A 16,656-nucleotide genomic window follows, 5' to 3' on the forward strand; every position below is an offset into this window, starting at 1 on the left:
CTGGAAATAAGTTTGAATATTAGTCCAAACAGAATTTCTATAATGATCGATTCTTTCGATAGCAGATATTTATGTTTGTTAAGGTTCAAAAATTGAGGAAGGAGAGTACAAACCACCATGGTCCAGAAGCTCTTGGTCAAACAATGATTTTAATACACACGTGGGAAGATCGCTACAGACAGCAATTGATCTTCGACTTCCTCAAAGCATACACAGATTTTTATAGCATCAGGGTTTGATTTACTGACGCCCCTTCATGCGTCACAGACAGGATATATACACATACGTCAATATCAAAACCACAACGACTTTTGACACAATTTAAAAGAACAATTGTCTTCTATCTTCATAACAGGTACTTCCTGTCACTGCCGGATGCTCGCTTGTCATCTTGACACCTCAGCAGCAGTTCGGCGACAAACTGCTTTTTGCAATCCCAGCAAAACATAATTAAACTTTCATCTATAAATGATTCTCTCTAACTGAGTGTGTGTGTCTGTGTCTGTGTGCTAACCACAATTGCACCCTGTTTCACCTCGCTGACTAGCTCCTGACCTCTAACCAGACAGAGAGACAGAAACCACTCTCGTATATGTAATAATCGAACTGAAACTATGTATATATCATCTACTTAAAATAAATGTTTTAATCAAGAACCTCTACTAAAAGCTTAATAAAAGAATATAAAAGTATAACAGAATCTTTTGAATAACCTAGACTTTGCTTTCACTTCTGCAAACTCTCTGCAACTTCCTGTCAGCCTGCAACTTAGTCTTTCTGAAAGACACACACTGTTTAAACCTCTGAATGCAATATAAACTACAGATTATATTCTTAATGCAATGGTACTGTTGATAATTATTTAACAATAGCAGTAAAATAATTTCCCTGCTCCACATATTCTAGAATTAGTTCTCGTACTTAAGTATAGATATTTTAGTAATTTGAGGTAAATTTGTAGTTTATCATTAACAAGAACAGTAACTATATTACTGGAATTGTCTAAATGACGGTAGGAACTACAACAGTCTGTTGCAGGGCAAACACAGAGAGAGAGAGAACCACTCACACTCACATTCACCCCTATGAGCAGCTTAGAATCACCAACTAACCTGACCCCACTCACTTCACGTTTTTCGACTGTGGGAGGAAGCCGGAGTATCCTGAGAGAACCCACACCAACATACCAACTCCGTGCAGAAAGGCCCTGGCCTGGATGAAATTCTAACCACCACACTAATGTTCAAATACCATTAAGAGCACTGCACACTGTGAGGCAACAGTGCTACTGCACCACCTGAATATCTAATCCAATAGTATTTTTTAACATCTGTTAGTTTCTTACTATTTCTTACTTTTTTCTTGAAGTTTCTTGAAGTTTGCAGCAGAATAGCTGTTTCCTCTGTTGGAAGAGGCGGCCATCTTGGAAAATGCTATCGCGTTAAAATTCTAGTGACTGACAGGATTTTTCAAATTAACGGCTCCAGAGAGACAAAGACACAAGATTGTAACAATTCTCTACTTCTCTAGTTGTGTAGTGTGTTCTCTCATAGAGTCCTCAGAGGTCAAAGAATATAAAACAGCTCACAGTAAGATGTAAAGACCAAACATGACTAAACATGACCCGTTATGGGTGGGTGGAGGTGAATGCTCTGTTCTTTCTGCTTCAGTATCTTGTCTTGATAGTTCAAACTACAGAAAACAGAATGCTCTTACAATCATCTCTACCAAGAGGTGATTGTAATGTTTGTTATGTGGTTACATGTAAGTGGATAATGTAATCCACTGTGTGTTGTTGCTTTTTCTCATACTGTTTTCTGCCAAAGCTTCACTGACTACATTTGACCATTAGATGTCCTCCAACCTCCATGAACACCAGAAGTCAGACGTCAGGGTGACGTTTACGGTGACACAGACAAAATAAATCACTGCACAAGACTTCAACTGACCAAACTTTCTTTGGTGTCCGGCTCATTTAAATTGTAGCAAACTTTAAAAATAAACTCATTTATGAACTTCACTTTGACAGTAATTTATACTTTTTTTTATTATATTTTTATTGAAAAAAAAGGACTTGTTACAATAAAGTGCATTGATATTATTTAGTCGGAAAAAAAAGACTTTTTCTTAGTCCTTTTGTTTTACATTCAGGTAACAAAAAGTGATCTCGGTGCTTGACAGTGTTTACATAATCCAGCACGTTTAACTTATTTACATAAAGTACATTAGGTATAAATTATGAAGTAGATGGTCGACCTGACATTGTACAGTACATGGGAGATACACCAATTAAGAGCTGGTCTTATATTTCAAAAACCACCTTAAACCAATCAAGTGTTGGTGGAGTTGGATTTGACACTTCCTGGTTATTAATTTTTTGCTGGCTGCTAATAGCTCTTGTAAGAGCTTTGTGTCCCCTCCCCGGACCGAGCCAGCAACCAGGCCCAAGTACAAATTTACAAAATTAATATCAAATTTTATCTCAAAGACCTCACACAGAGTTTTATGAATTCCCAGCCAGTGATTATTTAAGTTAGGGCAGTCCCAAAAGATATGGGAATGATGTGCCTCTTCTGATCCACATCTTCTCCAGCATTCTGCTGTCCCATTTTTATAGTTTGATGAGGGCTTTAGAAAAATCGAATAATGTTCTTCCAGCAGTGGTCTCTCCAATTAATGAACTTGTTGAGTACCAATGAAAATTACAAATCCTCTCCCAGTTCTCGTTTGTTTACCCATCCTTGATTCCAATTCCCATTTAATCTTAATATTTTGAGTAGTATCCTTCCTGGGCTGAAGAAGCACATCATATAGTTTGGAGATTGCCTTTCTCAGAGAACCAACACATGCTCATTTAACTATCTTAAACATTTCTGACTCAACCGAGTTTGGGTTTGGGATATTGCAATGTTTGTTAAAATAATCCCGCGTTTGAAGGAACCTACTTGTCTTAGGCCAGTTCTTGTTTGTAAAGATTGAAAACTCTGTAGTGTCCCTTTATGTGTGAAGGGATGGAGTGTTGTTAGTCCACTCTCTATCCAGGACTGAAATCTGGTAAATAAATGATTCTGTTTAATAAATTATGCTCATGCTTCAACATTAATATCTTTTATGAAAAATGTGGGTTCACTGTGAATTTTCATTATTGCATTTTCTTTAATCTCCTTTTTGGCTGCTCTCGTTACTGTGAACATGCACATGCACTTATATTAATGCACATGTAAATGAATGTATGACGTGTATATATGAGTGTGTGGAACAATATGCAAACCAGGTTCACAGATGAAAACACTGAAACACACCTCACCTCACAGACTGAGCGTCAGACTGGTTCATGAGAAAAGAAAAGATGAAGATTCATCTTTGTGATTTTGTTTCCTGTAGATCCACGAAACACTCACTAGGGGGCGGTATAATTTTAAATATCTGTCCTACTCAGGTTTCTATTTCTTTAAATCACGAGCTCGTAATGAAATGAAACTTTACTGAGACTTTTATTGTTCAAGAACTCAGCTCAGTAGGTTATTATTTTGTGTGGCTGCATTTAGAAGTTTTGCATGAATGACAACTTCACTTGCAGACTGACAATAACCCAAATAAATATTTTAATGACTAATTCTTTTAAACATCCTGTTTTTACTCGTCTAGTTCTAGCAAACAAACCACAATTTACCTTCTTTAGATTTAAATGCTGGAAACAAAACATTTGTTTTACTGATATTATTTTTCTTTTACATGTTTGAACAGAACAGATTTTTCTGTAATGTTAAATACGGTCATTTTTCATATATTATTCCACTTAACAATAATTTAACTCTTTTGTAATCTGTAAAAAAAAAAAAGACTAAGTATCAATATGAAATAATTTAGACTGTTTGTTCTTTGTCAGAGAGCCATGCCTTTCTGTGACATTTCTTTTGCACATTTTATCTAATAAAATATTAATATCGCAGGCCTCGGCGTGTCTTTTGTTTAGAATGGCTTTGGTTGTCATGCTTGAGCAGTTATTTGGGTCCTTTGTGTTTCTGTGTCACTAGCTTTATATTGTGCAGTCATTTCCCAGCGCTATCACAAAGACAACACCCTCATCTTTCCATTAAGAAAAAACCTTCCTGTGCTGAAGGCGGGGCCACGGGAACGCGCGTCCACGACCTTCCAAGCGCGCTCCCGGGCCGTGTCTCCTTCAGCTGTGTCAGAGGAGCAGGTTGGTGTGTGAGGTTGAGCTTCCCCGCTCTGGCGCGTCTCTGCTCCTCCGGCTGAAATGGGATTTGTGCGTTCCGAGTGGACACCGACCGGCTCCTGCGCTCCTGCTTCTGTCCGCCTTCTAGTCTCCTTCAGCCGGGGAAACCCTGCAGCGCAAGTGTGAGCGCTTACATCCGCACCGAACAGCGTCTCTCTCCCTCCCTGTGAAGCCCGTTTGTTTCCCGACGCTTCATTTATGGACTAAAGAAGCTCCGAGTGAGCGTGTTTGTAATTTCCGTTCACACAGCTGAAGATGGAGACGATGATGGAGAGGGAGTGCAGCGCGCTGGGGGGGCTTTTCCAGACTGTCATTGGAGACATGAAGGTAACGCGAAAAAGACGCGATTGTTCCACCTGATCCTGGTGGTTAACATCTGTGTTACACACATCTGATGTTTAAGGCAGGGCGGCTGCTGCAGAGGCTTCTGATCTGCAGACCCTGTTGCACAAAACCAGAGAAAAGCGTTCCGCCTGTGCTGGAGATTTTAGCGACATCATTAATTTTCTAATTAGCCCGAAGTGGGAGGTGAGCGCAGTCTGCTGGTTCTTAATGTTCAGCATCTGATCGCCTGCAGCTTTCTCCAGCAAATGACTGTAGCATGTAAACCAAGCTTCATCCCGGTAACCAAACACAGCTGCAGGCTACTAATGCATCGGAGGGATGAATGGCACTGTTGCAGTGACACTGCAGGAGATAAACACACAATGAAGTGCAAAATGCTCGGTGTCCTCTCCGAGCTTCACAGAAAAAATCACACTCCCGGGGTTTTGATTGCCACAGGGGTGCGACTGCTGGGATGGGCTGCTTTAACAAAACAAACAAACAAACAAAAAACATTTCAGATATATTTCTAAATCAATCTCGTCTGTAAGAGCTGCCAGAATTGTTGTGCCAGATAAAACATTTCAGTCTCAGGCATGAAATAGTGACAGAGCTCGATTTGTTGGAAATTCAACAGCTTTGCTCAAACCTTTTAAAAATGGCTGCTTTCATTTGTTCCAGCTTTTAAAATGTGAACATTTCTGCTTGTCTTTGTTCTAATTGTTGCTTTTAACTGGGTATTTATGGCTGAATTTTCCACCTTTCTGTGTCAAACACGTCATTGATTAATTGAGGAAATAAATGGCAGCTTAATGACAGTGAACTGAGTCATTAGCTGCATTTCCCTGAGCAAGAACACAATCAGTTATGGAGACCCGATGGCTGTAACTGGGGTGTTCTGTTGTAACGTTCGTGGGGCTTTAGTGTTTGCATGTCCACCAAACTGACCCATATTTAATTTGAATGGCAGGTTGTAACTGGCAGACACCCATCAATTGCCATACACATGTAGCACATACACTGTAGGAAAGACGCAAGCTACTCATGAGCAAATGGCAACGCAATCAGACAGCAACAAGCCATAATGACCGACACTAATATGAGCTGCCATATGTTAGCCAGAGGACAGAAGTAAATTAATAGCAGCACTTTGTGTAATAATCAGTATATGCAGATGAGAAGTGGTTAATTGTAGATGAACTCTGGTGACAAACCAGTAAAATAGCAGCAGTACGTTACAGAGAACTGACTTCCCATCAGCCCCTCCATCCTGGGTCCTGCTGCGCCAGGCTGGCTGTGGTTCAGGATTTATGAGTTTTATTGAGTCAGATTATCTCTTTGAGAAAAAGATCTGTTTTCCAAAATAGACCTGAAGACATGAAGCATTCAAATTCAAATTCAAATTTTTATTTGTCACGTACACAGTCATACACAGTACGATATGTAGTGAAATGCTTGGACAACTGCTCGTGACCTAAAGAAAACAAAAAAGGAAAGGCTATGAATAAGATAGGAAATAAATATGAAAAATTAAAAAGGGTAAATTTAACTAGGAAGGAATAAAATATAAATTAAGGTTAAAAATGAAATAACTGTACAACACAAATTAGAATGAAGGGTAAATTTAACTGGGAAGAATAAGATAAAATATATAAATTAAAGTTGAAAATAAAATAACTGTACAACAAAATACACAATACACAATATAGAACTATATAAGAATGTATGAAGAAATCTAAATATAAATAAATATATACACAATAACAGCAGCTGTACAAGTATTAACTGGAAATGAAGAATATAGTGACCAGTGTTGTGCAAAACCAAAGTCCAGAAAGTCCAGTGTGTGTGTAAGAACCATATGTGTGGGTCAGTACTGTGTGGTGGTGTGATTGAGAGACCGTATCGCCTGCGGGAAGAAGCTCCTCCTCAGTCTCTCTGTGTTGGTCTTCAGGGAGCGGAATCGCTTTCCTGACCTCAACAGAGAGAACAGTCTGTTGTTGGGATGGCTGAGGTCCTTCACGATCTTCCTGGCCTTGGTCCGGCACCGCCTGCTGTAGATTGAGTGCAGGTCAGGGAGCTCGGAGCGGATGGTGCGCTCAGCTGATCGCACAACCCTCTGTAGAGCTCGTCTGTCCTGCATGGTGCTGTTCCCGAACCAGGTTAAGATGTTTCCCGTCAGGATGCTCTCTATGGTGCAGGAGTAAAAGTTCCTGAGCACCTTGGAGGGCAGTTGGAAGTCTCTCAAGCGTCTGAGGTGGTAGAGACGCTGACGGGCCTTTTTCACCACGGTGTTGATGTGACAGGACCATGACAGGTCCTGCGTGATGTGAACTCCGAGGTATTTGAAGCTGTCCACTCTCTCCACTGGGCACTCGTTGATGACGGGGGTCTGGTAGTTCCTCTCCTGCTTAGTGCTGAAGTCCACTATCAGCTCCTTTGTCTTTTCTGATAAACACACGGTGAGCGTGAGGACACGGCACAGCTAAGACCAGATATTAACAAAATGAGTTTTATTAACAAAGCCAGTTATGAGTCCAGCTAATATCTTCAGTCTGTTTTCATTCTATAGTTTGATGCTTATCTGAATTGGATGTTGAATATGGAGCTCCTGATGAGTCAAACTGTGTATTATTTTGTAAAAGTCAGCATCACTGTCTTTGGGTAAAGTAACAACAGGACAGTCAGAGGTAGAGTAAACAAACAAAGCCACAGATCTCAGTCTTTTCTACATTTAAAGGAACAGTTTATTTAAGAACTGAGGCATTTTTTTTGTAACCTTTGACAACACTCAGTAAATATTTGGCAACTTAGAAGACCTCCTGCTGTTATTTAGAAAGCCAAAGCTTAGGATTTCAGCTGCTTGGAGTCCTTCTTTTTTGTATTTTTGGTTCAGATGTTTTCACTGTGAGGCAAGTCTGGACTTCAGGATTCAGTTCAGTTTTATTTATAAAGCGCCAAATCACCACAGCAGTCGCCTCAAGCCGCTGACAGTATTAGGATGCTGTTGATTAACAACACTCGTTGTGTATTCTTTCCTTGTTGTTGTGCCAATACCTGTGCATATTATTCAGCATTAGTGGGGCCTTCACTGATGTGCAAGTTACAAGGAATTACCTCCAGTTTGTTCATGTAAGTAGGCAGTCTTCTTCTGGAGTCCCGCAGGGTTCTGTGCTAGGACCACGCTTCCTTTAGTTGCATTGTTATGCAGATGATACCCGACTCTATCTATCCATGAAGCCAGATCAATTAGTTGAACTGCTGGAATGTTTTAAGGACCTGACTTCTAATTTCTCATTTCTAAATTGAGATAAACCTGAGTTTATTGTACTCATGATCTGATATTAATTGAGTGCTATAAAAATAAAACAGAAATAAATGACCTTTGTCACAGGTCATAATGCAGTGCTGTGGTGAAGATCAGAGATTTCTGCAGATTCTCTGATATAACTCACAAATTATTTACTTTATGTTACATTAAAACATGTTAACGATCGACTCTTAGCTTCTTAGGGAGGCTCCTTGGAAAGTAAATAAATAAAAGGAATTAATTGTGAGATATTTCACCAGATTTTTCAAATCTCATATTAAATTAAAAATGAGTCCATTCCATAGTTTTTATATTTGTAATGTTTTCAGTTTAATATGGCTTTTAAATGGTTTGTAACAAGTTGAAGTTTCTGTTTGTTAACATTTACAAGGTTTTCTGGTACAACATGTACGTCTTACCTTCCCCTACTGTAACAGTGAGGTCCTGGCCCCTTTGTAAATTAGTCTCTGGTTCACAAAGCTCTTTAATGCGGGGTTCACACTACACAATGCTGTTGTTTAAGAAGATGTCAGATCAGGTAATTAGAGTGGGAGACAAATGACAGACTATGCGTTGGTCCCCTGACAAGTCGTAGCTTGCACATTTTTCACAACCTGAGTGATATCACCAGAAAGTGGTGCCGGCGAAGCACCACAAAGATGGTGGCAAACGTGCTGTGTTGGCATGGAAAAGCGCTTTGGATGCCCGTAGTGTGGATATGTTTTAAAAGTCTGAAGCCAAATGTATTCTTAGGTCATGGTGAACAGTCCAAGGTGCAGCACTGATTGTTGTCAGCCATATGCTAGATTAGATAAAACGGTCATCAGTCGTTTACAGACCCGACTCCTGACATCTTCAGGCTGTTTTCCTGCTGATATCATGTAGCTGGGACCTGACCCAAGCCAATGAATCAATGCAATTGGTTGATTTATTTATTTTTTTCAATTAAGATTTGTAATGCACTGTTTTCCTGCAAAGGTTCTGACATCATGAGCACCTAATAATACACACGAAAGTTAAAGATACTTTATTCTCATTTTTATCTTAATTGCTGAATTATCGTCATCATCCACCGCCGTTTGGATCAGACATGTGAGTCACAGATGGTCAAAGGTTTCCTTTTGTTAGTGGAAATGTGTGTGGGTGGAAATGGCTTCCACTCTGTCAGTGGGGAGACTCCAGTCTCCTGCGTTTCATTGTCTTTTACATGCAGACGTTTTGTCTGCGTGTTTGTGTTTGTGGTGTGCCCGGCCTGATGAAAGCCTCCCGACTCCCTCTGTCATACTTTGTGTTAACATGTAAAGTGATCGCTTTTGTATTGCTTTTAAAGTGATGCTGGATTCCTGTCACCTGGTCCTCAAACATTTGGAAGCTTTGAAGGTTTCATGTTGTAAGTTCTTCCTCTTGTAAGAATGATTTTGATACACACCATGAAAGACTGACTGTTTACGGACTGCTGGGAAAAGCACATGTCGAGAACTTTTAGTGTGGTTTTACTTTTTCAGTTGTTCATGGCACTGTTTGGCTTTAGGTGTCATGTAACTGCGCTCATGAGATTGACCTCCTACCCTCATTTTATTAAGATGAGGGCATAAAACAAGCATTGTGGCCTCTTTTCACTTCACTCATATCCTCCCTTCAAAATATTTCACGCTCAGTTTGTTATGATGTGCTTAGCATGTTGTGTACATGCAAAAGGTTTCCTGCATCGTGCTGTATGAATGTGAGGGTGTTTGGCAGCGTGCAGTCCATCATCTCCACATCACTGTGCTGTTTAAATGGAAGCAGACACATAACTGTTGATCCGTTTAAGTGGAACCGATCTGGATGTTTTTCCCTGGAGGAGAAACGGCTTCATCCTCTCATACTGTGAGCTGCTTGACTCTGAGCTGCGTGTGCCTTTAAACTTTCATTGTGCGTTCGCATTATGAACGGACAGTGAACTGTGGGTTTAGATAGTTTCTTTGACGTGCTTCGTGCAGCATATTTATGGTGTTAAAGATGGATTAAGCCTGATTTGTCTGATTTTTCTCTGGGTACTCCAGCTTCCTCCCACAGTCCAAGTACATGCAGTTAGTGGGGTTGGGTTAATTGATGCTTCTAAGTTGTCCATAGGTGTAAATGTTAATGTGAATGGTTGTCTGTCTTTATGTGTTAGCCCTGTTATAGATTGGCGAGCTGTCCAGCGTGGGACATTTACCCCGCCACCCTGAAGTGGATGGATTGTATAACAGAGACAAAGATGTGTGTTAGCATCTAGCAGACATAAATGTCCCAAACTTCTGTTTGAATGCTTTGTTGTTGTACTTCTGTAGTGTGTGAATCAAGCGTTGTGGGATGTGCACTGTGCCTTTTGGAGGTTGTTGACGTAGCTCCTTTGTAGATACTAAACTGCTCTTACTCTCAGACATGCCCAGGATTGCCTCATTGTATAGCATTGATCTTACCTTATGACATTTTTATATCATGTAAAAATTTTTACCAGTATTTTCATACATATTGTGATACATCACAGACCTAATGACACCAAACCAACACAATAGACAAACAATGTAACTAGCTAGCAGTAGTGTTTCCATCAGCTGTGGTAACATAACTTCTGCTGGTTGGAAATAAGCTTGTAATCCTTTTCCTACATTTTGCTTCCAATGAGGCAGCTATTGAGGGTAAGCATGAACGCATGAACGTGCTTATATGCTCAAAGCAGCGAGTATTGAGGAAGTATGTGATTTAAAATGCAGCAGGTTCTTTGTCTGTCTAATGAATATGCTCCATTATTTGCTTTGTATACACTCGCTGAGCCCGTCTGTGGTTGTTTGCTGGAAATGATGGGTTGTTTTTAATATGTGGGTAGAGGAGAGACTCAGTCATGCAGCCTGAATGAAAAGTAAAGGAAGTCAGAAAGTACGCGGAGCTCCAGAGTAATGTGACCGTTTTCCACTTTTTAATGCCAAACAATTTATTTACATTGGATGTCAGATGAATATCATCCTTTCTAAACAAAACTGATCAACTCTATGTTCACATAAACCAAAGCAATACTAATAAAATGAAGATGGTTAAATCTTGTTTTGTCTGAAGAATCTTAAATAAGAGCACAGTTGTATAAAACACAAGTAATCAAAGTGGTTTTTACTGATTAAGCTACTAGATCGAAGTATTTCATGTTAAAACTCCTGTTAGGTTAGCTGATGGTTTTAAATCCCTGACAGCAGTGAGCTTCCCAAACAGGATAATGCAGATCCAAGCCCACAGGAGCAGCTCATAGGGCAGAAGAAGACTTTGACCGAGCCTCCAGGAGTTTCCTCCTGCGTGTCTTTTTAATAAATGGATGTGAGTCAATCCGGGACATTCTTTAAAAAGGACGTCAGACATTAATGAGAGTGCAAGGCCATTATCAACTCATTAGTTTCCCCTCCATCTCATTTTGAAGTTGCTGCTAACGTGTTTTACAGCATTTACCTCAGGGCAGCAATTAAACAAGACGGGCACATAAAGAAACAAACTGGAGCCATTAGACCACTGGGTGGGGACATATTAGGGATATGTGGGTGTGTGTGACGCATAAAGTATATGAGTGCATTTATATATATTTGTTAAGTCAGACATCAAATGAAAGATCGGACAAAAAATAAATGCTATAAAATAATCCTTATCCTCCTATATACTGTAGATATAAACATGCATGCTTACATCCGTACCCACACCTACATCTATAAATGTAAATATTCAGGAATATTATATATATGCATAATGTCATGATTAATCACTCCCAGACTTAATCAGACGGAGCCGATCCAGAGCGGGACAAAAAAACAGACCTCGAGGAGGGAGTCGGTTTTATCAGGTGGAAAATGGTCGATTCATTTTGGCATTGTATGTTATAGAAGAAGTCAGCGACCTGGTGACCTGTGCATGCTGCCCACCCCCTGTGGTTCCCAAATCAGTCCTGACTCAGTGACCTTTAATCGGGTTGAAACAGAGGTGGTTGGTCGTTTGGTTTGGTACCTGCGTGGCACTTTTCTACTCAGCCGAGCGCTCACCCAGTCACACACACATTCATTCAGTGCTTTGATCTAACATGATTTCTAACATTCACACTGCAAGCAATTCATTAGGAGCAACTTGAGCTTCAGTATCTTTCCTGAGGGTATTTCAGCATGCGGACTTGAGGAATCTGGGATTAATCCATTGACTTTCCAGTTGGTAGACGACCCATTCCTGAGCTAGAGTCACCCCAAGTTTGGTGTGCATGTGTGTATATTTATTCACCAAAGATATATGAGGTAGTACTCCTGTTCGAAAGATGTCCCGTGAACGATTACACCAGAACCAGCAGCAGGTGAGGAGTGTGCTTCTATCCCGTGATCACGGAGGTTGGACCCGCTGCAGTCCAGGGCGATGGAGTTGGAATTCATTGGGCTGATTACTCAGTTATATAAACTTTAAGAAGTAAAACCTTTAAGACAGTCGTTCGCATACACAAACGCACACACGCACTGATTAGCAAGTAGACACAACTCTCTCCACCCAACAACCTCAGATAAACTAAGACTGAACATTAATGTTGTGATGACATCAGTGTGTAAAGTGTTTTTTGCTACTAAACAACAAGGCTTTCATGTGTGAGAGAGGGAGTGTAAGTAATGGACATGAGCACATTCGCTTGATGCTAATTGCCATTTGTCTTGAACTGAAGCCTTAATCACCTCAGACCTATAATAAGCCTGGTCTCTTTCTGCAGCGGGCTGCTGGTTAGACTGGTCTGTGAGTCAGGATTGTCATGGAAACATCACGGACAAAGCTGCAGCATTGACTTTGGTTCTCTGGCCAAATGGGTCACTTTGTTTTATTGTAGTGGTGCTGACATTGACTCGTGGGGAGTGAACTCTTGGCTGGCATCTGATTTAATTAAATGTAGGTACTACTACTGAAAATCAGCATAGTAAAAACATATAAACAGCAGTAGCAGCACCCTTTGTGCTTATCCTGTAACACAGAAATGAAAGACACTCATTTGCTTTTGTATTTTTCGGAGACTTGAAGAAGATCGAATCAGTGTGGCACATATATTGTGTGCAGATGCAAATCTGCTACCACCTGCCAGCGTAACGTTAACAAAGGAAATTAGGGCTGACATATCCACCATACAGTATTCAATTCAGTTTTATTCATACAGCACCAAATCATAACAAGAGTCTCCTCAAGGCACTTTATATTGTAAGGTAGGTCCTACAATAATACATTCAGAGAAAAACCCAACAATCATATGACCCCCTATGAGCAGCACTTTGGCAACAGTGGGAAGGAAAAACTCCCTTTTAACAGGAAGAAACCTCCAGCAGAACCAGGCTCAGGGAGGGGCGGGGCCATCTGCTGTGATTGGTTGGGGAGAGAGAAGGAAGACAGGATAAAGGCTGTATCCCAATTCAGGGTCTGCAGCCTTAAAGTACGCAGCCTTAATGGTCCACAAGGGCCACGTACTCAAAGACCGCTAAGGCCGGAAGTGCGAGGCTTGTGAAATGGGACGGTCTAGCCTCCGTTGCGCTGCCCAGGTTGCCTAGCAACCATGATACTAACAGCTGGAAACGTGTCATACAGCTGTGTTTGACAGAAATGAAGGAGAAAATCTTTTGTTCGTTTGTTTGTTTCTACATGAGCTTTGATCATTCTCTGTGAGATGAAGCTCAGCTATTGAACGGCGTATATTTTAAAGTAAAGGCTTTAAAACCAAGTTAGTACAAACGTCACTAATGTCACATGACTTTGCCGACATGTGGCCAACAGTAATGTTTTAATGTTCTTCGTTATTAAACATTTGCACATAAATAAGTGACATAATATTCAGTACTTACTTAAAGTTTACTCTTCGGCTGCCCCTCATCCGCCGTTTTTTTTTTTTTTTTTTTTTTTCAGGCAAAATTATCCACACCCACCGCCGCGCTATGCATTCTGGGATATGTTGGGCAACGAAGTCTACACTGCCACAGCCTTAAAATTCAGGGAAATGAAGGACGCATTTGAGGGCCGCATTTCGAGCAGCCTTCGAATTGGGACAGCGTTCGGCGCGCCGCTGTGACGTAATCGGCCTTGAAATGCGGCCTTTAAGGCTGCAGACCCTGAGTTGGGATGCAGCCAAAGACATGTTGTGGAAGATTGGTTGGTTGTCCAGTTTGTGCCTGTATAAAATGATATAAATGCAGAGAAACATGTCTGAGGTAATTTTGCAGTAGTGTCATCAGAAAGAACTCAGTCACCTGCAGCGTGTGTTGCAGAGACTGAATTAAAGTTGCGATTAACATTTTGTGCAGTCTGTATGTGAAGGATGGGCATAACTTCCAATTTGACATAAACACCTTAAAACTTATTTTTTTTTTTACATTTTTTTTATTTATTTTTTTTTTGTAATAGCCGGTTTAGGACAACTCCCAGATACAGAAAGATATCTGGGAGTTGTTGTGTAGACATCTATGGATAAATTAACTGAGCTCTCACTTGATTTATGACCTCAGCAATCAGGCTGATGAGCATTAATTCCACCTGTTTTTGAAGAAACATAGATTCAGAACTGGGGGAAAACCAGCTTATTCTCAGTAGCTAATAGCTTGAAATTTAAGTCTTTAGCCAATAAGCGCGCAACGTCTCTCAGGTTCACAGTTTGATAGGTCTGTTGGGCGGATCGATGTTTATCTAGCTTTCAGCATAAAGAAATATCTATTAGGTGAAGCAACCTTGTGTTTTCTGTCATCTACCTGCCTGATATTTCGCCTGTATGATGTCCCCAGTTTAAATTGTGAGTGATCTCTGTGGACGAGGTAGCAGTCCTTACACAGAAACATTAAAGAAGCAGAAAGACTCAAGCAAGGATTGTATGGTTTGAAGCTCTTGCAGGTGTTCACAGAGCCATACAAAAAACAGAGGGATGGATTCCTGAAGGACCAGCATGCTGCTGCCACCTTTGGTTGTTGCCACGGTGACAATTTATGTCGTCAGTGACTGATGGATGCAGCGACCCTGGCCTCGCCTGTGTGTCCAAGAGGAGATAGAGAGAATGCAATGAGGTGTGGGCGTGTGTGCGTGCACAGCGTTAGAGAGAGGAAAGGATGAATGAGTAGGAAAGAGCTGGAAGAGGACATGACAGTGCATATGATAAATGTGTGTGTGAGGAGGGGGGGGGGGTGAGGAAGAGGGGGAGAAAGGGAGGAAATATGCAGGTGTTGAATATGGATGAAAGGAAACAAAGAAAACAAACATGTGACACAGAAACTGTGTGTGAGATTGGGTGAGGATGCACGCACATGTGATCCTCCCCTCCTCACACACATCCTTCTCTGTGTGAAGCCCCTCTGCAGCCACCGGTGCTCCGGCAGCAGGGTTGCCATGGTAATGTAATCCAGGCAATGACGCTCGGCATCTCTCTCACAATCAGAGGAAGGCTGAACACACCCAGCTCAGCTGCACCGTGAGAAGAGCAGTGGGAGCAAAAAAAGGAGGGGGGGGGGGGGGCAGCACCCACAAAGTGCAGCCGAGAGGTGGAGGCGTGCCGGCTCTCCACAGGATCACAGGGTGGAAACGTTCACGGTCTTTATGTACGGCTCCTGTGCCGTGCATTCGTTTAGTGAGTTATTGGACGTTTTGGCTCATTCGGACCACTTCCTGTGCAGAAGTAAGCGACACCGTCTTAAAGCCTTGTGTTGCCTTCCTAATGATGGAGGTCAGATAGAAGCAGTCTGTAAAAACACAAGACACATGAACCATTGAGTCAAATGTACCAAATCTATAAAATGAAATTCAAAAAATGAGAATAGAGTTTACATTGTTGGTAGTTTTGCTGTATTTTGGACTGCAGTGTTCCCCTGTGGAGATCCTTCGGGTTAGTGCAATCAAAAATAGTGAAAGAACCAAATACGTTTTGTATGGGTTCAGGTCGCCCGACACTTTAATGAAGTCTGGGATAAAAGCTTAGTGGCTGAAGGTGTGTGCATACCTTTCTTGTATATTTTACTACATTGTGATACTAATAATGCACTATGCAATGATAAAGCATCACAACATAATATATCAGTAGGATTTTGAAATTTGGTGACAGTATTCTGTCTAGACAACCAAACCCTGTGAGGGAAGACGGCTCAGATCTGTCGCTGCAGTTTAAAAAGAAAGAAGCTCCACCCGTCCTGAAGGCATCAGGAGACTCCTCCTGACATTAGAAGCGTAGCCTGGTTTGTCTCGCTGTGGTTGGCTGCAGTGGCTCGGTGTTTCCCTCCATGCGGCCTACTTTCTGAACACACATCCGTCGCAGCGACTGGCTGCTCAGTCCTGCTACACCCAGGCAGCAGACCTACTGTATTTGCATGCCTGGGGGCGCTTGTTTGGCCTCCTCCTAGATGGGTGGGTGGTTGGAGGGAGATATGGATCGGTCGTATTGATCTGTCTCCTTGTTGTCTGTTTGTTAACTGCTGTGTCTGATTCTCAGGATTTATGTGTTTGGAACCTGAAGAGGCGTGCGTGGGTTTTGAGTTTGGTTGAGTTATCTGTATATTTATATTTAACAGATAACCCAGACTGTGGGACCTTTGGGTGAAGAACAACTGTATGATAATGAGTATGTCTGCAATAGAGATCTCATTAATCTCATCCCCATCATTTCTATTGACACACTGACCTGATACGTTGGGTTTATAGCACTGCTGTCTCTGGCTTTAAGTGCTGATTGGTCTTAATTGAATGCGTTTCTTTTGTCAAAGCTTCATTTTTTTAAAATTAAAGCTGCAAAATGTAAGAC

General features: G+C 41.2%; 2 protein-coding genes across 3 annotated transcripts in view; both read left to right on the forward strand.

Annotated features, from left to right (window-relative positions):
* LOC113015304 (uncharacterized) overlaps positions 1-16,656 on the forward strand; it is a 325,186-nt gene that overhangs the window by 3,406 nt on the left and 305,124 nt on the right. The window lies entirely within an intron of this gene.
* The window catches only part of LOC113014793 (MTSS I-BAR domain containing 1), a 68,685-nt gene continuing 56,161 nt past the window's right edge, over positions 4,133-16,656 (forward strand). The window contains exon 1 of one of the 2 annotated variants that reach the window (XM_026156527.2): positions 4,133-4,567. In XM_026156527.2, coding sequence (XP_026012312.1) covers positions 4,496-4,567 — 72 coding nt within the window. In that variant the 5' untranslated portion in view covers positions 4,133-4,495. The remainder of the gene's footprint in view (positions 4,568-16,656) is intronic. The other variant, XM_026156526.2, reaches the window with a different exon arrangement.

The sequence above is a fragment of the Astatotilapia calliptera genome, chromosome 22, assembly GCF_964374335.1.
Source record: "Astatotilapia calliptera chromosome 22, fAstCal68.1, whole genome shotgun sequence".
Classification (NCBI taxonomy): Eukaryota; Metazoa; Chordata; class Actinopteri; order Cichliformes; family Cichlidae; genus Astatotilapia; species Astatotilapia calliptera.